This window comes from Rhinatrema bivittatum, chromosome 8, assembly GCF_901001135.1.
Source record: "Rhinatrema bivittatum chromosome 8, aRhiBiv1.1, whole genome shotgun sequence".
Classification (NCBI taxonomy): Eukaryota; Metazoa; Chordata; class Amphibia; order Gymnophiona; family Rhinatrematidae; genus Rhinatrema; species Rhinatrema bivittatum.
Window position 1 is genome coordinate 18114073 of NC_042622.1, and position 23552 is coordinate 18137624.

The following is a 23552-nucleotide window of genomic DNA, read 5'->3' on the forward strand; positions in this document are numbered from 1 at the left end:
CTGTTAAGGGTAGTAACTGCCACTCCATGCAGGTTACCCCCATGTTTCTGTTAAGGTTAGTAACTGCTGCTCCGTGCAGGTTACCCTCATGTTTCTGTTAAGGGTAGTAACTGCCGCTCCGTGCAGGTTACCCCCATGTTTCTGTTAAGGGTAGTAACTGCCACTCCATGCAGGTTACCCCCATGTTTCTGTTAAGGGTAGTAACTGCCACTCCATGCAGGTTACCCCCATGTTTCTGTTAAGGTTAGTAACTGCCGCTCCGTGCAGATTACCCCCATGTTTTTCTTAAGGGCAGTAGCTTGCACTCTATGCAGTTTACCCCCATGTTTCTGTTAAGGGAGTAACTGCCGCTCTGTGCAGATCACCCCCATGTTTCTGTTAAGTAACTGCATTCCGTGCAGTTTACCCCATGTCTCTCTTAAGGATAGTAACTGTCACTCTGTGCAGTTTACCCCATGTTTCTGTTATGTAACTGCATTCCGTGCAGTTTACCCCATGTCTCTCTTAAGGATAGTAACTGTCACTCTGTGCAGGTTACCCCCATGTTTCTGTTAAGGGTAGTCACTGCTGCTCCGTGCAGGTTACCCCAGGTTTCTGTTAAGGGTAATAACTGCTGCTCTGTGCAGGTTACCCCCATGTTTCTGTTAAGGGTAGTAATTGCCGCTCTGTGCAGGTTACCCCCATGTTTCTGTTAAGGGTAGTAATTGCCGCTCTGTGCAAATTTCCACCATGTGTCTATTAAGGGTAGTAAACGCCACTCTATGCAGGTTACCCCCATGTTTCTGTTAAGGGTAGTAATTGCCGCTCTGTGCAGGTTACCCCCATGTTTCTGTTAAGGGTAGTAACTGCCGCTCTGTGCAGGTTACCCCCATGTTTCTGTTAAGGGCAGTAACTGCCGCTCCATGCAGGTTACCCCCATGCCTTCTGTTAAGGGTAGTAACTGCCGCTCCGTGCAGGTTACCCCCATGTTTCTGTTAAGGGTAGTAACTGCTGCTCCGTGCAGGTTACTCCCATGTTTCTGTTAAGGTTAGTAACTGCCGCTCTGTGCAGTTTACCCCCATGTTTCTGTTAAGGGCAGTAACTGCCGCTCTGTGCAGGTTACTCCCATGTTTCTGTTAAGGGTAGTAACTGCTGCTCTGTGCAATTATCCCCAAGCCTTATGAGAACCCATAAACAATTTATTGTTAGCAACATTTTTACTGGATGATGGGCCTTTGTAGAAGCTCAGCCAGTGCTTGACGTGCTTTGCTTACGGACTTGGCCGTAGAAGCCGTCCTGTGCTTTTTCCCTTATGCCTGCGTAGCAGCGCCCCAGACCGTAAAAGTCGGGGCCCGTGTTGGTTGTCATTTGAACCCAGTTCCCCATTCCCCCCCCCCCCCCCCCCCACGGCTGTCAAAGCGGAGAAAGAATGGGGAGAGTAGCTGGGGCGCTGCGCTGTACCTGGAAGGTAAGAGAAAACTCGAGGCAGCTGTGACGCCATCCCCTCTTCACATGAGAAAATACCCAACGTGAGCACCCGGCAGAGTGCGGCAAAATGAATGGATGCTTCCCCTCCGCACAGTATGATTGATAGCGGCCCCCAGTCTTACTGTACTTAGAGCAGGAGCGGTGGCACGTCACACGGCCTGTAGCACGTCAGAAAGGCATTTTCTCCTTGGAAGGGTCAATAGTGCTACTGTGGAGCACTATACGCCCCCAGGGGAGCAGCTGAGTGAAACAGGGTTACAGGGCAGCACCACTCCCCGCTGCTGAGTAATTCTAGAGGCGGTCGAAGTAACAAGGGGGAAGATTCCCTTTTTCTGTCTGACCAGGAAGGATGACTTGGAAACTTCATAGCCAAAAGCATTGCTGGTTAGGGATGTGAATCGTTTTTCAACGATTAAAATTATCGTCCGATAATTTTAAAATAGTCTTAAATCGTTAAAGAACACGATACAATAGGAATTCTAACGATTTATCATTAAAAAATCGTTAATCGTGTTAGTGCGCACTAACAGGAGTTAGTGCGCACTAACAGAAAATGATACAAATTGACACTTTTCAGGTCAGTTTAGGAATGAATATGTATTCCTATTGGCTGGCTGCCCTCTTATTTATTGATGTTACCAAGGTTCCCACTGAGGTGATGGTTGGGGGGATGAGAAATGGAAACAGTTGGTAGCTTGACAAAAAAAGTAATGTGATCAATCAATGTGACTAGAACTTGTGCCGTATCCCTGATACTGGGAGTGTTGTGATCTTCCTACATGCGGTGCCCTATCCCTAATACCAGGAGTGTTGTGATCTTCCTGCACACAGTGCCCTATCCCTGATACTGGGAGTATTGTGATCTTCCTACATGCGGTGCCCTATCCCTAATACCAGGAGTGTTGTGATCTTCCTGCACACAGTGCCATATCCCTGATACTGGGAGTATTGTGATCTTCCTGCACACAGTGCCCTATCCCTGATACCAAGAGTGTTGTGATCTTCCTACATGCGGTGCCCTATCCCTAACACCAGGAATGTTGTGATCTTCCTGCACTCAGTGCCATATCCCTGATACTGGGAGTGTTGTGATCTTCCTGCATGCAGTGCCCTATCCCTGATACCAGGGGTGTTGTGATCTTCCTGCACACAGTGCCCTATCCCTGATACCAGGGGTGTTGTGATCTTCCTGCACTCAGTGCCATATCCCTGATACTGGGAGTGTTGTGATCTTCCTGCATGCAGTGCCCTATCTCTGATACCAGGGGTGTTGTGATCTTCCTGCACACAGTGCCCTATCCCTAATACCAGGGGTGTTGTGATTTTCCTGCACACAGTGCCATATCCCTGATACTGGGAGTGTTGTGATCTTCCTGCACACAGTGCCCTAACCCTGATACCGGGAGTGTTGTGATCTTCCTGCACGCAGTGCCCTAACCCTGATACCGGGGGTGTTGTGATCTTCCTGCACACAGTGCCCTAACCCCGATACCGGGAATGTTGTGATCTTCCTGCACGCAGTGCCCTATCCCTGATACCGGGCGTGTTGTGATCTTCCTGCACGCAGTGCCCTATCCCTGATACCGGGGGTGTTGTGATCTTCCTGCACTGAGCAGGGATACGGCACTGCATGCAGGAAGATCACAACACTCCCGGTATCAGGGTTAGGGCACTGTGTGCAGGAAGATCACAACACTCCCGGTATCAGGGTTAGGGCACTGTGTGCAGGAAGATCACAACACTCCCGGTATCAGGGATAGGGCACTGTGTGCAGGAAGATCACAACACTCCTGGTATTAGGGATAGGGCACTGCGTGCAGGAAGATCACAACACTCCCGGTATCAGGGATAGGGCACTGTGTGCAGGAAGATCACAACACTCCTGGTATTAGGGATAGGGCACTGCATGCAGGAAGATCACAACACTCCCGGTATCAGGGATATGGCACTGAGTGCAGGAAGATCATAACACTCCCGGTATCAGGGATAGGGCACTGTGTGCAGGAAGATCACAACACTCCCGGTATCAAGGATAGGGCACTGTGTGCAGGAAGATCACAACACTCCTGGTATCAGGGATAGGGCACTGCATGCAGGAAGATCACAACACCCCTGGTATCAGGGATAGGGCACTGTGTGCAGGAAGATCACAACACTCCCAGTATCAGGGATATGGCACTGAGTGCAGGAAGATCACAACACTCCCGGTATCAGGGATAGGGCACTGTGTGCAGGAAGATCACAACACTCCCGGTATCAGGGATAGGGCACTGTGTGCAGGAAGATCACAACACTCCTGGTATTAGGGATAGGGCACTGCGTGCAGGAAGATCACAACACTCCCGGTATCAGGGATAGGGCACTGTGTGCAGGAAGATCACAACACTCCTGGTATTAGGGATAGGGCACTGCATGCAGGAAGATCACAACACTCCCGGTATCAGGGATATGGCACTGAGTGCAGGAAGATCACAACACTCCCGGTATCAGGGATAGGGCACTGTGTGCAGGAAGATCACAACACTCCCGGTATCAAGGATAGGGCACTGTGTGCAGGAAGATCACAACACTCCTGGTATCAGGGATAGGGCACTGCATGCAGGAAGATCACAACACCCCTGGTATCAGGGATAGGGCACTGCGTGCAGGAAGATCACAACACTCTCAGTATCGGGGATACGGCACTGCATGCAGGAAGATCACAACACTCCCGGTATCAGGGATAGGGCACAAGTTCTAGTCACATTGACTGATCACATTACTTTTTTTGTCAAGCTACCAACTGTTTCCATTTCCCATCCCCCATATATTGTCAGTGGGAACCTTGGTAACATGAATAAATAAGAGGGCAGCCAATAGGAATACATATTCATTCCTAAACTGACCTTAACTGACCTGAAAAGTGTCAAATTGTATCATTTTCTGTTAGTGCGCACTAACAATGGTTAGTGCGCACTAACTTCCTGTTAGCGTGCACTAACAATGGTTAGTGCGCGCTAACTTCCTGTTAGCGCGCACTAACTCCCGTTAGTGCGCACTAATCGGAAAAACCGATTTTTTAACTAAAAAATCGAGCCAAACACGATTTTCTTCTCCTGCCAGACGATTTTGATCGTTAAGACGATCGGGCACACGATTCACATCCCTATTGCTGGTGCCGTAGATGAGTCACCGTGGGGGGGGAGGGGGGAGGGGAGATCGGTGCAGGTCACGGCAAGAGATGCGCATTTTAAAATTCCAAATAAATGTGAGAATACGTGGGGGGGAAAAAAACGAATCATTAGGTAAAAGAAGAATTAAGTTATTAAGACAAACAGACAAACTGAGACAACCCCCCCCCCCCCCTGTGAAGTGGGGCCCCCAGGAAATGCCCCTTTCGTTGTGTTAAGAAGCATCGTAGCTGTTAAATGGCCGAGTACGTTCATGGTGGCAGCACATTCTCCGTCTCTTCATTCTGGAAAAATCAGAGAGGTCTGCTCATCCCGGGCCTCTTTCAGTATGATCCCCCTTCCCCCCTCCCTCGTAGGCACGCACGTGCACGCACCCTCACAGACTCCAAGAGCAGTGAAGCACGGTCCACGTTCGCTAAAGGTCCCACACGCACCCGTCAGCCAAACGAACTCCTTCCATCTCGCCCGTAAGACAGAGCAGCCTGCGCTGCCCGCTCGCTGGCTCCGACGCCCTGCCCCGCGTCCTCGGTCGCACCGTGTTCAGCACAGCTTTTGCCGCTGACCCGTCACCCTCCGCCACGCCACACCCCCCCCCCCTCCACCTCAGCGCCACCCTGATGGGTGCCCACCAGCAGTACCTGCATCCTCCTCTTCCTCTGAGAGTTGCTCCTCGCCCAGAGCGCTCAGGGTTGCCGTGGGCTGTGCCGTAGCTGCTGCGGCCGCTGCTATGTTTTCCTGTGGCGTCTCTTCGGAGGTAAATGCCTGGCATATGGGGGGTGAAAGGTCACTGTGTTTTGTTCTGGTGGCTTTGCCTTCAGCATCTAGAACATCATGTCATTTAACCTTCATTAAACCACCAATGGTACCAATCTAGTCTTCAACATCCTACTGCCAATCATTACACCGTCTGCTGTCAGCCACCAGAGAAGCTCTGCCGGGAAAACGTTTTGCTTAATAACTTACCTCCTCCGTTTCTTTTGGAAAGCTTCTGCTTTCATGATGTGAAAGCCAATCAAATTTAGGACTTGCCCACTGCCCATTTCAACATGCTGTCAGCCTTTGACTGGAAAGGACACTGAACTGTCATGCACTGCCAGAAAGGCCCCGCCCCAGCACTCCTCCCTCCCCTCTCCTTCCTCCAGTGCCCGCCACAGCCCTTCTCCCTCCCCTCTCCTTCCTCCAGTGCCCGCCACAGCCCTCCTCCCTCCCCCTCTCCTTCCTCCAGTGCCCGCCACAGCCCTCCTCCCTCCCCCTCTCCTTCCTCCAGTGCCCGCCACAGCACTCCTCCCTCCCCTCTCCTTCCTCCAGTGCCCGCCACAGCCCTCCTCCCTCTCCTATCCTTCCTCCAGTGCCTGCCACAGCCCTCCTCCCTCCCCTCTCCTTCCTCCAGTGCCCGCCACAGCACTCCTCCCTCCTCTGTCCTTCCTCCAGTGCCCGCCCCAGCACTCCTCCCTCCCCTCTCCTTCCTCCAGTGCCCGCCACAGCCCTCCTCCCTCCCCTCTCCTTCCTCCAGTGCCCGCCCCAGCACTCCTCCCTCCCCTCTCCTTCCTCCAGTGCCCGCCCCAGCACTCCTCCCTCCCCTCTCCTTCCTCCAGTGCCCGCCACAGCACTCCTCCCTCCCCTATCCTTCCTCCAGTGCCCACCACAGCACTCCTCCCTCCCCTATCCTTCCTCCAGTGCCCGCCACAGCACTCCTCCCTCCCCTATCCTTCCTCCAGTGCCCGCCACAGCACTCCTCCCTCCCCTGTCCTTCCTCCAGTGCCCGCCACAGCACTCCTCCTTCCCCTCTCCTTCCTCCAGTGCCCGCCACAGCACTCCTCCCTCCCCTCCCCTCTCCTTCCTCCAGTGCCCGCCCCAGCACTCCTCCCTCCCCTATCCTTCCTCCAGTGCCCGCCACAGCCCTCCTCCCTCCCCTCTCCTTCTCACACAGCTGCACAGCTCACCACTGAAACTACGGGCCACACCGATCCTTAGCCCCAGGGCTGGAGAAGAAAACCCATGCAAGCAAAATGTTCAGCAAGAAGAAAGGCGCTGCAGGACTTTCGGCCAAAGTTGCAAAATCGAATACTTGGACAAAAAAAAAAGTTCTGCAGGGCCTTTTTGCCTAAGGTTTTTGCTGGCATGGGGTTGGGAGGACGCGACTTTCTCTGGGAAGTTGGAGAAAGGGGAGTGCTTGGGTAAAAGATGCGCTGTTTCAGAATTGTGCAAGCAGACTCACTACCTCTCCCCAAGGCTTACGTCCAGCCCTTACGGCTTTAATCCCCAAATGCAAACTCAGCTAAGAGAAAACCAGCACAGTAGTTGGAGAGTAGTGGCACTGCTAGAGGCCAGGAAAGGTTTCCGCTGTCTGCCAGGGGACATGGAACAGGGAGCCTGGGATCTACCACCGCTTGGAAGATTTCAGCCTATCGGAGCAAATGTTCGTAACCGACCGTGCAGATGGCGTTCCCGCGCATTAGCTGTCATCCAGGGAGGAGGAAGGCAGGCTCTGGAGCGAGGGGGCATGGGAGGAGGGCGGAAGGGGCTAGGAATAATCTAAGGAAATATTTCTTTACGGGAAGATTGGTGGGTGCATGGCGCAGCCTCCCAGTGGAGGTGGCAGAGACAAGGATGGGGCAGGCTCAGAGGGGTCTCTGAGGGAGAGGTAGGGAGGGCAGAGCTGAGCAGTGGTGGGAATGGGCAGGGTGGATAGGCTGGATGGTCCTTTTCTGCCATCGTGTTTCTCTACTGGCACGAGTTGGGGGTCCTTTTGAGGTGGGTGGGGGGGGGATTTACTGCCCTTCATCAGCTTCATATGTTACTACATAAAAACATAAGAAAATGCCATACTGGGTCAGACCGAGGGTCCATCAAGCCCAGCATCAGGTTCAAGAAATCAGTTTTGTTAAAGGGAATTGCAGAGGTCCTTCTGTTGGCCATTGCACCTTCTCTCTGTGCAGACAGCGGTGCAGCCCTGAGAGCAGAGAGAAATCAGCCCAACAATTATTTTCCTGACATTACTCCTGCTGCCCCTGCCTTCGCGCAGAGCAGTATTCACTTCTGATACTCTGACTGAAGCAATCGGTTATTTCTACGGCTAGAATCAGCAATAGCTTGGCCCACTGGCCTGGTCCCGCCTTTGCTAGCTGATATAGTGGTTTCCCCTAGTAATATTTATCACTCTCTGCTGATCAGTCGGGACCTGGGGCCTTGTGATGAATTCACAGAACTGCGAGATCCTCAGGCCCCAGTCCTGTCCCTCTCACTGTGTGGCCTGGGTTCAGCCTGGACGGCAGGAGGACACTGATACCAGCTTCTTTCCCCAACAGATTATTCTGTCTTCACCAGGGGCTTTTCTCTGTATTTTAAAAAAATGCCATTCGGACGTGAGCGCCCCGGAAAGCCAAAGGGAACGACCTTGCTGGCCCGAGATTGCTCCTGCGCACGCTGACGATCATTTACAGACAGTATTTAAAAAATGGCCAGTGCTCTTTGGAGGTCATTTTCCAAGGAGCTATGCGCATAAATAAATAACATACTGCCGTAGCAATTTTCAAAAGCCCACTTATTCCAGTAAAGTGCGTTTACAGGTGTAAAACCCAACTTTAAGCTTTTTAAAATGAGGCCCAGAGGTCCTTAGTCAGTGCTGAAATGAACAGATCTGTAATCAACTCAACGGAGAATGTCATCCCGAGACAGGAGCCTTGCGTCCCATGGACTTAAGCTGTTGGGGGTTGAAGATGGCCCCCTGGTGCTGGATTGCCTCGGGTACATTGGGTCAGACCAGCTTTAATGACCCGCATTGGTGGATGCATTGGATCTGGGGTGGGGGCAGATGATTTATAATAAAATAAATTATTCTAATGACAACGAGTCAGGCAGTTTTCTTCAAATAAAAATATTACTTTTAATCTTTTATTTGGGGGAGGAAGGTTTGCCTCTTTTAATTTATTCCGCCGTTTTGTTGGAGCTTTTTTTGCATTTCCCGTGTACGTGATGGAAAGCTCAGTGAACCAACAAAGAATACTAAAAGCATTACCATTTGATAAACTGCCTGTGTAATTCCCTAAGATCCCCTGGGGAAAGCACAGCAGGGTTTGAAAACCCAAAGCAGGTTATGTTGTTATCCAACCCCCCAGGAACGCCTCCCTTCAGTCTGGGGCGAACGGTGCAGGCACCGGGGAACTCATCGCACACTTGTAGCAGGACTGAGGGGGGGCCGTATGCAGGAAGCCAATTTTCAGAGTTATCCTTGCGTATTCCGCTCAGAAACGAGAAACCAATACAACGGGACAGCAGTGTCCTCTGTTTGGGGGCTTCAGCGAGCAGCACTCTTCACGCCTATTGCTGGAAGACGTGCTTTTGATTCTGGCACTGTTTTGCATTCAGGAAGTTCAGTCACTGGAGCCCACAGGAATCGAAGCCTCACTCCCGTCCACTGAATAAAGAACTGATTAAAGGATGACAAGCCTTCTGCTAGACTTAGTTGCCATGAAAGTCCTCTAACAAGCCAGATATTAAACACTGAGCTGGGTCGTCCTGGGTCTACATGAGTCTACAGCATTCAATCAAACACTGGACACGCTCGATTTCATTTGGCTGGTGTTGAATGTAATTCCTACTTAATTTTGTTTGTCATGCTTCAGGTTCAGAATCACAGATTCTATGCCCAAGAACGTGCAAATCGTACATCCCCCACAGTAAATTTACAAGACGACTACACCAAGTGGCCACAAGACTGCATTCATCTCCCGCGTATGTTGCTCTGCCATTGGATAACTCTGGGCGCTAATTCTGGCTACTCCAAGCCAAAGACAAGCAGCGTCTGCCAGAAGAGCAAGGAAAGCCGCAAAGTGGTAAAGCCCATCCAAAAAGAGACCCTCGCTATTAAGGAGTGGTATAAAACCCAAATTAAAATCACATAGATCTGATTGTTTTCTTTTCCTTGGTTCTTTTTAAACTTATGCATTAGAGGGGGAAAAAACAGGGACTTCTAATGCCTGATAAAGCTACTGATGCTCACTGTTGATTGGCTCCTAGAGACATTCAATGGCCTCCAAAATAATGTTTTATTAGAGGAGATATTTAATGGAGGACACAGTCATGTCCTCCATGACACATCCCATGGTTAAGATGCCCTGGATTAGTGGAGTCTCACACGAATTCAATTCACATTTTGAATTTGGTCTCACAAGGAACTAATAAGTTGCTTTAATGCAACCTGGAATAGCCACATTATCCATGGCCTGCATGTAATATGGATGCTATGATGAGAAATATTACGGTCTGTACAGCGCTGCATATGTCTGGTAGCGCTTTAGAAATGATAAACAGGAATAGTCATATTCCAGGATATTACTGCAGTCACCTTTCTATACACTCCTCTCTCTACACCAGGCAGATAAATCAGAGAGAACCGTTAGTGACCCTGGGCTTAAAAATGTTAAACAGGGTTTTTAGCATCATGGTTAGTAAATTACAAGATGAAAAGTCTTCACTTGCCTTGTTCCATCATCTCAAGCAAACCCTTCTTGATGAGCTCATCTCGGCTTTGTCTTGTCGTGATCTTTTTCTCCAGCACTAGGAAAATAATAAAAAAACAAGATCAGTCCAGTAAAACTGGTAATTGGTTTGTTCACTCAACAGGCATCGAGTCAGTTATTGTATCCCTATCCGTTCTGGTGTTTTCCCCTCTCTGGTAGAGGAAGTCTTGGTACTGCACTCGCACAACTGGCTGATGTCTCGCCTGAGTTTCTAGTGTTGGGTCAATGTGCTGAACCATGAGACATGGGTTCTGGTGCAAGATATCAAAAGAAAAGCCCTGCATGGGTAGGCCTGACGCTAACAGGCCTGCAAACCTTGCAGCACATCCGGATGGAGGGAAGGTGGAGGAAGAGAGAGATAGGTTTGGTGGAACTGCTGCCAGTGACAGAAGAATACAGATAGAAGAGGCCTGCTGCATGGTCAGCGGCAACCGAAGAAAATGAGAGGGAGAAGCCAATGGTGGAACCCATCTCACCAGAGACTGAAGGCCCAGGCCCAATGGGGCCAGGAACGGAGCTCATCCCACTGCAGCCAAAGAAAATGACAGGTCTGGCATGAGTGAAAAAGTATGTGAGCGAGAGAGAGGGCATGTTTTTGAGTATGCAGGTATATGTGTGTGTGTGTGTGAGTGTGTGTGTGTGTGTGTGTTTGTGAGCGTGTGTGTGTATGTGTGTGTGTGTGAGAGAGAGAGAGAGACACACACACAGAGAATGTGTAAGAAAGGGAGAGTGCGTATGTGTGTGTGAGTGTGTGAAAGAAAGCATGTGTGAATGAGGAGGGAAGTGTGTGTTTCTGACTGTAAGATCATTTGTGTCTGACAGAGAGCATGTGTGTGTATGCATCCGTGTATGTACGCATCCGTGTGTGTGTGTGTGAAAGAGTGTGACTGAGAGAGAGAGATTTGTGTTTGCGAGAGAGAGGGAGCATGTATGCATGTGTGTGTGAAAGAGTGTGAATGAGAGAGAGGGAGCATGTGTGTATGAGGAATGTGTAAGTGAGCATGTGTGTGAGAGAATGATACGTGTTAGAGAGTGTGTATATAAGAGAGAGCAAGAAGAAAGTAACTGTACACCCCCTTTTCCCCTCTAATCCACTACAATCTCAAGGTGACTGGAAATCAAAAGTTCCCAGGTATAGAAAGCAGGGATATATTTATCCTGATTAGTTATAATTATTGCATATTATTTGATGCATCTGCTTTCTTGAAATATTTTATTGGTGTTTGGGACATTTTAAACATTTTATATGATTGTTTAACTGTAGGATGTTCTGTTCATCAGTGGTTTTGAAATACTTTTTATTAGTATGCTTTTACATTTCTTGATTTTGGTGTTTGATATTTTATGAAGAATGGTGATATTTCTGTTTTACTATTGTTGCACTGCAGACAGAGTCTGGCTTGTGGTGGTTTCCAGTTCATTTTCTGTCTCCATGTTTTTATTTATAACTTGCGTCATTTTATTCTGTATTTGGTGAGGGTCTGTCAGTATTCTGCACACATGACCGAGGTGAAATATTCTGTTATCATGTAGTTTCTGTATGGGGAACTGGAGAAACCAGGCTTGTTTTGTTTTCCTAATAGGAGGGGTATTGGTGTTTTATGGCATGGTATAATATTTGCAGTGTTGTCTTTTCTTAGGTGGGGTTATTACTGGCTGTTAGTGTTGTTTTTCTACAGGAGGTTTCCCATATTGTAATTGTAATTCAATTTATTCATGGATTTCTGAGGACAAAGCCCCCCTCAACCCAGGGCTTCTTGGTTAGCAGCACAGCAGTGCATTTTTATTGCAAAAGACGGTACTTTGAATATCCTTTTCCTGTAAAATCTGTTATTATAAATGCATAATATTGAATTGAGTGTGGAGAGGGCTGTGGGGTATGCAAGGTTGTAAGGTTCATCTAGCACTTGCCCTACACCCCACTCCCAACCCCCGAACCCATCTTACCCTGTCTGCAGATCCAAAATGCCTAAACAGTGCAGGAGCAGTTCTCAGGCACTCCTATCCCATCCGCCAGTCTGTAAAAAATGGCGCTGGCTGGACCTGTGGCCAGAACCAATTTAGTGAATGGAGGAACGTCTTATAACAAAATGGTGCTGGCCATAGGTCAGGAATGCCTGGGAATCGTTCCTGCCCCTTTTAGTCCTTCTGGACCGTGGATGGGGTAAGATAGATTGGGGGGCAGAGGTGGCGGGTACAGGTCCGATCTGAAGAGGCTGGCCCAGCCCATCCCTACCCGCAGACGTCTGCTTTAGTTTCTCCGTCTTCTTTTTCCTCCACTTCCATGGCTTGAAGATCCTGCCCAGGGTGGCCAGCTTGCTGTTCCTCCTCGCTGGGGGCGTTCGGATTCCTGAGAGGAGATACTCTGGGCGTATGGCAGGAGACTGATCCATCTCATCTGGAAACAAAAGAGGAGGCAAAGCAAACCGTTGGAATAAAACTGAACCTGGTTGGGGGGGGCAGGCTGAGCAACCTTCACCCTACATGGAGCTCAGACACCTGTCTCCCTTCCTCAGGCGTTCACGCTTAAATCCCCTTTTATTTTAAAAATAATAATAAAACTACAAACCCAGTCCATTCTTCATTTATTTCCAGCAGGGACTCCTGTCTGGTACAGCTTTAATATTATGAATTATTAATATCAACAAAAAAGGAAACAGAAGAATAATGAGAAAAACATTTGAGATGAACTAAAAGTGTAGTAAAATAAAAGAAGGATGGCGGATTACTTTATTTGGAGGAAGGGAGGTTCTTCCAGCTGTAATTTTAACCCTGAAAGCCTGTACTAATGAAAGAGTGTCAACATAAGACCATAAGAAGTTTCCATGCTGGGTCAGACCGAGGGTCCATCAAGCCCAGCATCCTGTTTCCAACGGTGGCCAAACCAGGCCACAAGAACCTGGCAATTACCCAAACATTAAGTAGCTACTAATGCCAGTAATAAGCAGTGGCTGTTCCCTACATCAACTTGACTAATAGTTTATGGACTTCCCCTCCAAGAATTTGTTCAAACTTTTTTAAACCCAGCTACACTAGCTGTCTTAACCACATCCTCTGGCAATGAATTCCAGAGCTTAATTGTGCATTGAGAGAAAATAATTAATTCCAATTTATTTTAAATGTGCTATTTGCTAACTTCATGGAGTGCCCCCTAGTCCTTCTATTATCTGAAAGAGTAACAACCATTTCACATTTACCATTCTAGTCCTCTCTTGATTTTGTAGACTTCCATCATATCTCCCCTCAACCATCTCTTCTCCCTAACCTCTTTAGCCTTTCCTCATAGGGGAGCTGTTCCATCCCCTTTATCATTTTGGTCACCCATCTCTGTACTTTTTCCAGTGCAACTATATCTTTTTTGAGATGCGATGACCGAAACTGAACACAGTATTCAAGGTGTGATCTCACCATGGAGTGATACAGAGGCATTATGACATTTTCCATTTTATTCACCATTCCCTTCCTAATAATTCCCAACATTCTGTTTAATTTTTTGATCACCACAGCACACTGAGCAGACAATTTCAAAGTATTATCCACTATGATGCCTAGATCTCTTTCCTGGGTGGTAGCTCCTAATATGGAACCTAACATCGTGTAACTACAGCAAGGGTTATTTTTCCCTATGTGCAACACCTTGCACTTGTCCACATTAAATTTCATCTGCCATTTGGATACCCAATTTTCCAGTCTCACAAGGTCTTCCTGCAATTTATCACAATCCGTTTGTGATTTTACCACTGAATAATTTTGTATCATCTGCAAATTTGATTATCTCACTCATCGTATTCCTTTCCAGATCATTTATAAATATATTAAAAAGCACCGATCCCAGTACAGATTCCACTGAGAAAATGGACCACTTAATCCTACTCTCTGTTTGCTGCCTTTTAACCAGTTTGTAGTCCACAAAAGGTCGCCACCATGTATCCCATCACTTTTTAATTTTCTTAGAAGCCTCTCATGGGGGACTTTGGGTACTGCTCTGGTTCCCTTTGAAAAGAACAAACTGTCCCATCCCGATGGCATTGTTGGCTGCCAACACAGCCACGCAAGCCATTGCCAGCAGCTCCACATAACCGTATCACTTTATACAACAGTTCTCCCACTATACTGTCTTTTCCAGCCTACGTCTTCAGTGATATCACGGTGCTAAGTATGTGATATCGCAATCATCTCCAAAGCACAGAACATCATAATATTCAGCCCGTCACTAGGTGGAAATCACCCAGAAGTAGGTTGCGTGAAGTGGGTTGAACATGACGGGCTGATGCCGCCCATTAACTAAACTTATCAAGTGTAACACTTCATGCATCCTCTGTAGTCACTATCATTCATCATCAGTGTACACAGCACTGAACAAGATAGAATTCCCACTTTTCCCATTCCCTTCACATTAAAAAAAAACCAATTAATTTCTCATTTATTTATTTAACTGATTTCTTTCTCACTTAATCATAGTGTTGAAAGCAAGGAACAGAAAACAATAATAATAATAACTGAATACAGTAAAATATTTGAAGCATAAAAATAGGAATAACAAATAACAAAGGAAACCCTCCAATTCATTCATATCGCCCCACAGCCCAATGAAAATAAAACTGCCCAAATTTAATTAGTTCTCTCAGTCATGACACAGACTCGTAACACAAGCTCCACTGTCATGAGAGTTGAGAACTCCCCCTTCTCTCCTTCCCTCCAAAAAATGACTCAAGGCACAAATGTTTGGTCAAAGAGGCAGATCTTCAGGGAACTATACAATTCTGAGTGGTCACTCAGTGAGTGAAGCCGCCCCTCGGCCTCTCCTAGCGTGCTTAAACCTAACGACAGGGGGCAAAAGGCTCTTTGCTGTGTCTGGCTTCATCCTCCAGCTCGGAAGGCCGAAACAAGAAATGCTAACATGTTCTGTTCCTCAGCCAACAAGGCACTGATGCAGCCGAACACTTCCAAGACCGCAAGCAAACGTCTGGAGGCAAAAGGAAGGGAATGGATTATCAAGTTACACCTGCCTAATTCTTTCAAAGAACCTGAGCTGTATTCGGAAAATTCAGTCAGGCCTGCCAGGGATCAATTAAAAGTTTTACTATTAATTTGATATCACATGCGTGGAACCTTTCCCCTGTTAGCCTTCCGGTATCAGGAAAATAGGACCGAGCCGTAAGCAGGGAGAGGGTAACTTTAAAACAAGCGCGCAGGTGCCCAGACACATGCATACGGGCGCGCGAGCACACATCCGCTGGGATTTTCAATCGCGTGCCTCCTAAGCCGAAGCCGATGCTCGAGCAAATACACTTCGCGTATCTTCCTTAGGACTTCATCAGCTTTAATGCGCGCAGGTAAGCGGAGAAGGACATTGCCAGTTTAATCAATCAGTCCATCCCCAGGTCACCCAGACCTCTCTGGTTCTTCTGCCTGCACTCCTCACAGTTTACCCAGACCCCTCACCTAAAGAGAGAGATTTGTGCAGACTTAACCCTCATTAAAAGCAGAAGTACACATGCATGGCTAACGGCCCCGCGGCACGCTATGGCTGCCGGATTCACGCACGTAAATTTTGGCACTACCCCAGAATGCCCCTGACATTTCCCAACTCCGCTCCTTTTTTTTTACTCCAGTACACACACATATATGCGCATAATCTGCGGTTTTTAGAATACGCATCGCTCACACGCACATATACTGGCCTTTTAACATGAGCAATGCTTTTAAAATTTACCACTAACGCAGTAACTCAGCTGAGCTAGCCCGAAAATCCTTTTTTTGGTGAGCAAAACTCTTATATGTGGCTGCTATAACACATGTACGTTTAGTCAAATTACAAGTATTTGTGACTGCTATAGAGTGTGTACGCTAATCCACATTAAAAGCAAGCATGACTGCTACTGTGTGTGTACTATTATCCATATTAAAAGTATTTGTGACTGCTATAGGGTGAGTACTCATATCTACATTAAAAGTATGCGTGACTGTTACAGGGTGTGTACATTTATCCACCTTAAAAGTATGTGTGATTTCTATAGGGTGTGTACTATTATCCATATTAAAAGTATTTGTGACTGCTATAGAGTGTGTACTCTTATCCATATTAAAAGCATGCATGACTGCTATAGGGTGTGTACTTTGATCCACATTGAAAGTATGCATGGCTGTTGTAGCATTTGTACTTTCAGATATGAAAATAGAGGCAGTCCTGTGGTTGTGTTTGGGTGAAGGGTACGCAAGCACTTGTATGGCACATACTTTGCTCTTACTTATTTTCAAAGGGAAAGAACTGGTGCAGTGTATGAGAACTCAGTGATTTACCCCAGCAGGACCCGCCTGATCTGTAGCTAAACTTACTTGTGTCTGGACTGAGTGGAGGCATTGCCAGGGCAGAGTTAGGAGTGGGTTTGCACTTCCATGCATACTTTCAGATGTTGAACTGTAGATGTGTACAATTTCCGCAGAAACCTCGGTGCACATTTTAGTAGGTGGAATTTTGTGCAGGGATAATTTTGCTGGAATAATTTTTAAAATGAACTCATGCGTGTGATTTGCTTTGAAAGCTGTGCAGCTTGTGAGCAGTTTTGATGACTTTTTTTATGTGGGTTGTTAAATTGATAAGAATCATTTTAAGTGAATGTGAGGGACATGTGAGGGTCCATATTCAGAACTAGCAGATAACTCACTAGTTTTTATTATTATTTATTTTAAAATGTTTGTATACTGCCTTTACAAATAAAAATTTAATCAAAACGGTTTACAGGGTTAAGAGATACATAATCTAAGAACTCATCAAAATAAAAACACGATCTTGAACAAAATTAAAAGACAATCACAGTAAAACAAATAAGGAGCGTCTCTTGGGATATAACTCGGTTAGGCTAAATTCAAACAATGTGATGGGAGGGGAAGGGAAGGGGGGAATAGGGGCTAAATGAACATTTGCACATTTATCTGGCTAATATTTAGCATTCAAAGGGCATTTCAGGGAGAGGTTAAGTTATCCTGCTAAGTCTGGTTGGGCCAAAGAGCTGTCCTAAAGTTAGGCAGATAAAGTTATCTGCAGGCAGTAATAATTGGTGCGGCTGCACTGTTGAATCTCTCTCCAGACAGTGACTGAATAAAAGTCAGAACATCGAAAACCTTTTCTTAGTAATTACCTCTGGAGCCCCCTTTTTGGGAGAGGTATCTTCTGGGGCTGCTCCGGCTAGCTATTCACTCCCATAAGAACATAAGATCTGCCATACTGGATCAGACCAAGGGCCCATCAAGCCCAATATCCTGTTTCCAACAGAGGCCAAACCAGGCTACAAAGTAACTGGCAAGTACCCAAACAATAGATAGATCACAAGCTACTACTGCTTATTAATTACCGTAATAGTTTATGGATTTTTCCTTTAGAAACTTATCCAAACCTTTTTTAAACCCAGTTACACTAACTGCCGTAACCACATCCTCTGGCAATGAATTCCAGAGCTTAACCATGTGCTGTGTACAAATAATTTTCTTTGATTTGTTTTAAATGAGCTACTTGCTAACTTCATGGAGTGCCCCTGTTCCTTCTGTTATCTGAGAGAGTAAACAACTGATTTACATTAACCTGTTCAAATCCTTTCATGATTTTGTAGACCTCTTATCATATCCCCCCTCAGCCATCTCATTTCCAAAATTAACAGCCCTAACCTCTTTAGCCTTTCCTCATAGGGCAGCCGTTCCATGCCCCTTATCATTTTAGTTGCCCTTCCCTGTACCTTCACCATCACAACTATATCTTTTGTGAGATGCTGTGAACAGAATTGCAAATGGTATTCAAGGTTCGGTCTTACCATGGAACATAAGAACATAAGAAATTGCCATGCTGGGTCAGACCAAGGGTCCATCAAGCCCAGCATCCTGTTTCCAACAGAGGCCAAACCAGGCCACAAGAACCTGGCAATTACCCAAACGCTAAGAAGATCCCATGCTACTGATGCAATTAATAGCAGTGGCTATTCCCTAAGTAAACCTGATTAATAGCAGTTAATGGACTTCTCCTCCAAGAACTTATCCAAATCTTTTTTGAACCCAGCTACACTAACTGCACTAACCACATCCTCTGGCAACAAATTCCAGAGCTTTATTGTGCGTTGAGTGAAAAAGAACTTTCTCCGATTAGTCTTAAATGTGCTACTTGCTAACTTCATGGAATGCCCCCTAGTCTTTCTATTATTCGAAAGTGTGAATAACCGAGTCACATCTACTCGTTCAAGACCTCTCATGATCTTAAAGACCTCTATCATATCCTCCCTCAGCCGTCTCTTCTCCAAGCTGAACAGCCCTAACCTATTCAGCCTTTCCTCATAGGGGAGCTGTTCCATCTCCTTTATCATTTTGGTTACTCTTCTCTGTACCTTCTCCATCGCAACTATATCTGGAGCGATACAGAGGCAATATGACATCTTCTGTTTTATTTGCCATTCCCTTCCTAATAATTCCTAACATTATGTTTGCTTTTTTGATCGCCACAGCACATAGAGCCAACGATTCCAATGTATTATCCACTATGACGCCTAGATCTCTTTCCTGGGTGGTAGCTCCTAATATGGAACCTAACATCGTGTAACTATAGCATGGGTTATTTTTCCCTGTATGCATCACCTTGCACTTGTCCACATTAAATTTTATCTGCCATTTGGAAGCCAAATCTTCCAGTCTCTCAAAATACTCCTACAATTCATCACAATCCATTTGAGATTTAACTACTGTGCATTATTTTGTGTTATCCGCAAATTTGATTTCCTCACTTGTATTCCTTTCCAGACCATTTATAAATATATTGCAAAGCACCAGTCCGAGTATAGATCCCTGAGGCACTGCTCTGTTTACCTTTTACCACTGAGAAAATTGACCATTTAATCCTACTCTCTGTTTCCTGTCTTTTAACCAGTTTGTAATCCACGAAAGGACATCGCCACCTATCCCATGACTTTTTAGTTTTCTTAGAAGCCTCTCATGAGGAACTTTGTCAAACGCCTTTTGAAAATCCAAATCCACTACCTCTACCGGTTCCCCTTTATCCACATGTTTATTAACCCCTTCAAAAAAATGTAGGAGATTTGTGAGGCAAGACTTCCTTTAGGTAAATCCGTGCTGGCTGTGTCCCATGAAACCACATCTATGTAAATGCTGACTCTTAATCCCTGGGGGGATTCATTTTATGGGGGAAGCTCTCGCTTATGATCCAGACGATGAAAGAAGTTCGCCAGTGTGTGTGCTGTACTTTAAGTGCTTCCCATGAGGTGAGAGGCTGTAAGAGCTCAGACAGGACCAGGTCTGGGTATTAAAACAAGTTATATAAAGTCCATTGTCCAAACCAGAGCTTTCCAAACTTTTCATGTTGGTGACACACTTTTTAGACAAACATAATTTCACGACACGGTAATTCAGTCTACTAGTAAACCAGAGGTTAAAGGTTAAACGAACAAAACATATTTCGACAATTTATGTATGTTTCCTTAAATATATACATAAATAAAATGTTTCACGACACAACCTATCTCATGAAAACCTTAAATTTATATTAAAAATATATATTCCAAGATTCATGTTATTGTTATAATTTATGAGAAACAATAATAAAACAAATTCTGTCCCCCACACCCTCATCTCTCTCCTCCCCCCCAGCACATGTCTGGCCCCCACACACTCATATCTCTCCCTCTCAAGCACATGTCTGTCCCCCCAGCACGTTTGCCCCCCACTCACTCATCTCTCTCCCCCAGCACATGTCTGGCCCCCACACACTCATATCTCTCCCCCTCAAGCACATGTCTGTCCCCCCAGCACGTTTGCCCCCCATTCACTCATCTCTCTCCCCCCCAGCACATGTCTGGCCCCCACACACTCATATCTCTCCCCTCAAGCACATGTCTGTCCCCCCAGCACGTTTGCCCCCCACTCACTCATCTCTCTCCTCCCCCAGCACATGTCTGGCCCCCACACTCATGTACCTCGTCTTTTTGATTGTTGCCAGTTAAGTGCTTCACTCCCTTCCATGATCACCAGACACTGCTGCTTGCAGTCAGTACTCCTCATGGCCAGGCCTCATCGGCAGCAGCAGCCAATGCAAGGATGGCTGGGCTCGTTCCACCCACCAAGCCCCCCAAAAAAACGCGATTGACAGCAAAAATCACCCAATAATAAGCAACCCATAAACTGAAAAAAAAAAGTGAATCTCTAGAAAAAAAAAAGCCCAAACTCGCATCAGAGTTGACAGGGCTTGCGCGACACACCTGCACACTGCAGGCGACACACTAACGTGTCCCGACACACAGTTTGGAAAGCTCTGGTCCAAACTGATGAGTTGCATCTGACTGTAGTTACAGGGTTTCTTTCTGTGTAGGTAGGTGTCCTTATTACACACCTCTGGGTAGAGCCCATGGTGATCTTAAATGCGCTTCCTCTCTCAGTGGCTGTGCTGTGGGAATCCTAGTAGAGAGGTCCCCTTTGCTTTGCAAAAATCCTAACTTTAGAAATCTTCTCTCCCATGGACCCCCAGCTTATCCTGTTTCCTTGGGGGGGAAATCTGGATGGGATCTCCTTCTCTTGCTCTTCCTTGGATTCAGTTGTTCATTCTGCTTAGCTGTTACTTTAAGTGATTTCTCTGGTGGAAAAATCTGAGGACCGAGCTATTCACAGCCCCGCAATCCCAGTGGGGAAGGGAGATCCAAAAACCTCCCCACTACTCTTAAGCTACAAAAATTACTTTAAGTCTTAATCTGGAGAGCTTCTCTGCCCTCAGTGTCTCTCAGCAGGATCCATCACTGGTGTTTCCCTTCCTAGTGAGTAGAGTAGGCTACAGGTCCTTGCCCCAAAGAGGTTTCAGGCTTAAACGTCTATCTTTTGGCAAGGCCAGGAGGCCCTAGCACTCAGAGTGTGGAAGGAATACGTGTTCTCTCTAACTGAACCCCAGCAGGGATAAAATGGCACCGAGTCGTCCAATCAGAACCTGCAGGTGGGAGGGACTGAAGGGTACGGGTGGCTCCCTTTCTAAGTGTGATCTAAGGACGGGGATACAGGGATAGTGGCATCTGGTGGCCAGACCTGATAGGGGTGCCACACTCTCCACCCCCACCCCCACAAATCACGGTGTGAGGAAGGACACTTACCCTTGAACATTTCACAAATAACAGGATACAGTTACACATCGTACTAAGCAGGTGTCAGAATAATAAATATTCCCATCACTAGGGGTGCACCTTCCCTCGGAAACTATGACCAGCATAGCGTGGTGGAACAGGTAGCTTACATGTCACCCAAAATGCACACTAAACACAGCATATTAGGAAAAGACACTACCTTGGGCCCATATTCCTGCAATCTGAATAGTGGCTTAATCTGAACTGAGGGCCAGCACTGCCACCGTGGGAACAGTACGGGTGCTGCCGCCACCCAACATGAGGCAGACTCTCTCGCCGTCTGTAATGAAAGCGGTTTACACACAGGAGGTAGATATCACTCCATTAGCAGCCTATTCTTCCACTATCCCTGTAATGAAAAGCCATTCAAATCTTTTTTTCTTCATCAATCCTCAGGAGGGGATACTAATTAAATTGAAATACATTGAAATATTTTATTATTTCATCAAATTTCTTTCCCTGAAAAATACTTCATGGTATCAAATCAGCATTTCCTCTTGTGGCTCCTTTTCTCCTTCCCATCTTGTAGAGAGGGACAGAGTTCTTTCTGAAAAAGCTGGAACGCAGGATCATCATTTTATTCTCAGTGTAACTCTCCAGTAAATAAATAATAAATCAGAGTGCAAGGTGTCGAATCTCATTAGGGAAGGAAAATAATGGTTAGTCACAACATTTGCACAAATAACTTAAACGCCCCTTTCTTATTATGTTTTATAACTTTATGAAACCTGAGAAAGGAGTATAACATTTAGCACGTGTCACACATGAATAAGGGAGTCAACTACCATCATTTCAGGGTAAAGAATTCTCTATTGGGAACGTAAAACCTTTTAAACTATCCCGAAGGGTTTAATGCAGTTCAATGCCTGTAAAGTCTTCACCCCCCCCCCAGCTAACAGTCTTTCATGAGCTGGAATCCACGCAGCAACTGGGCATCCTGCAGCAAAGCAGAGACAAACAGCACAAGAGAAAAGAGACACAATTATCCTTTCTTTAAACTGGAACAGGAACACGTCTGTTACTGCAGCACATTTCCTAAAGGGAAACCAAATCCTCACTGGCCACTTCCTCCTTCTTGGGCAGTCGTCTCCTCTCGCAGTGCCCAGGGCTGGGGGTTTTTAACCAAGACCCCATTAGGCAGGAGACAGGTCACAGAATAGGGCCCCGTGCCATAGGATTGCATTTTGGCGATGCCACTCCATAAAGCTCTTCCGTCTGTTCTGCGGGAATTGCCATAACCCACTCTCGGCGTTTGTTCGTTCTGCCTTTGCTGCGATACTGTCCAGTATTGTCCGTACAAAACTCCTCAGCTGGTTGACCCAGTCTCTGCCTTAGCTGTTGCTGCTCGAGCGACCTAGGGTGGCTGTGCTGCCTTGAGGTGCCATGGGTACATTTTCGTTGGGGGTCGATGGCCACATGTGTTCAGACTCCACTGACCTTGGAACCTGCCAACCTCATCCAATCATTGATAGCACCATGGCTTCTTCTAATACCTGCGGGTCCCTTCATCAGCTTGGCCCACGAGGACCTACTTGCATCGCCACTTGCCCCTCCCACTCGGGGGTTATCTCCACCACCACGTCCGGGGTGTCTCTGCTTGCTATCAACTGGGTCCACGCCGGCTTGGCCTTTGCTACCGGAGCAGCTTCCAGGCTCGATGATCCTGCTGGCGATGGAAAACTGTGAGTTTAACACATCTTTTGCTCTCTCTCCCTATAATTACAGGCCAGGGACGATACAGTGGAGGAGCCATTCCATTATCTGCAAGCGAGATCTCTCACTAACGTTGAATTAACCAGCACTCATCCAATCGTTGCAAGTACTGCCCTATTCTTTATACTCATCAATGCCCGATCTATCACAAATAAAATCTGCCCTCATTTATGATCTCCTTGCCTCGGGATCTTATGACTGCTTATTTGTTACTGAAACCTGGTTGAAAGATTATGACATTCCAGTCCTCAACCACTGCTGCCCACCTAACTTCTCAATCGTTCATAAACCAAGATCAGGACAAAGAAGAGGAGGTTTGGCTGTGTTCTTTAAATCCCACCTGAAATGTACTATGTTTGATGTTTCTACCCCTGCTTCCTACGAGATGTTGTGTCTGAAATCCCAACACATTAACCTTTGTCTGACCTATAGCCCTCCTGGGCTCCTTGTCAAGAATGCACTCTCCCTGTGCAAGGCAATCCTTAATCTGAATCCTAATACAACCATAGTTCTCAGCAACT

General features: G+C 46.7%; 1 protein-coding gene across 1 annotated transcript in view; it reads right to left on the minus strand.

The window, feature by feature from the left end:
- PHACTR3 (phosphatase and actin regulator 3) overlaps nucleotides 1-23552 on the minus strand; it is a 178904-nt gene that overhangs the window by 75712 nt on the left and 79640 nt on the right. The window contains exons 2-3 of the mRNA XM_029613622.1: nucleotides 12396-12557; nucleotides 10115-10196 (exon numbers count right to left, since the gene is read on the minus strand). Of these exons, the coding sequence (XP_029469482.1) occupies nucleotides 10115-10196; nucleotides 12396-12557 (244 nt within the window). The remainder of the gene's footprint in view (nucleotides 1-10114; nucleotides 10197-12395; nucleotides 12558-23552) is intronic.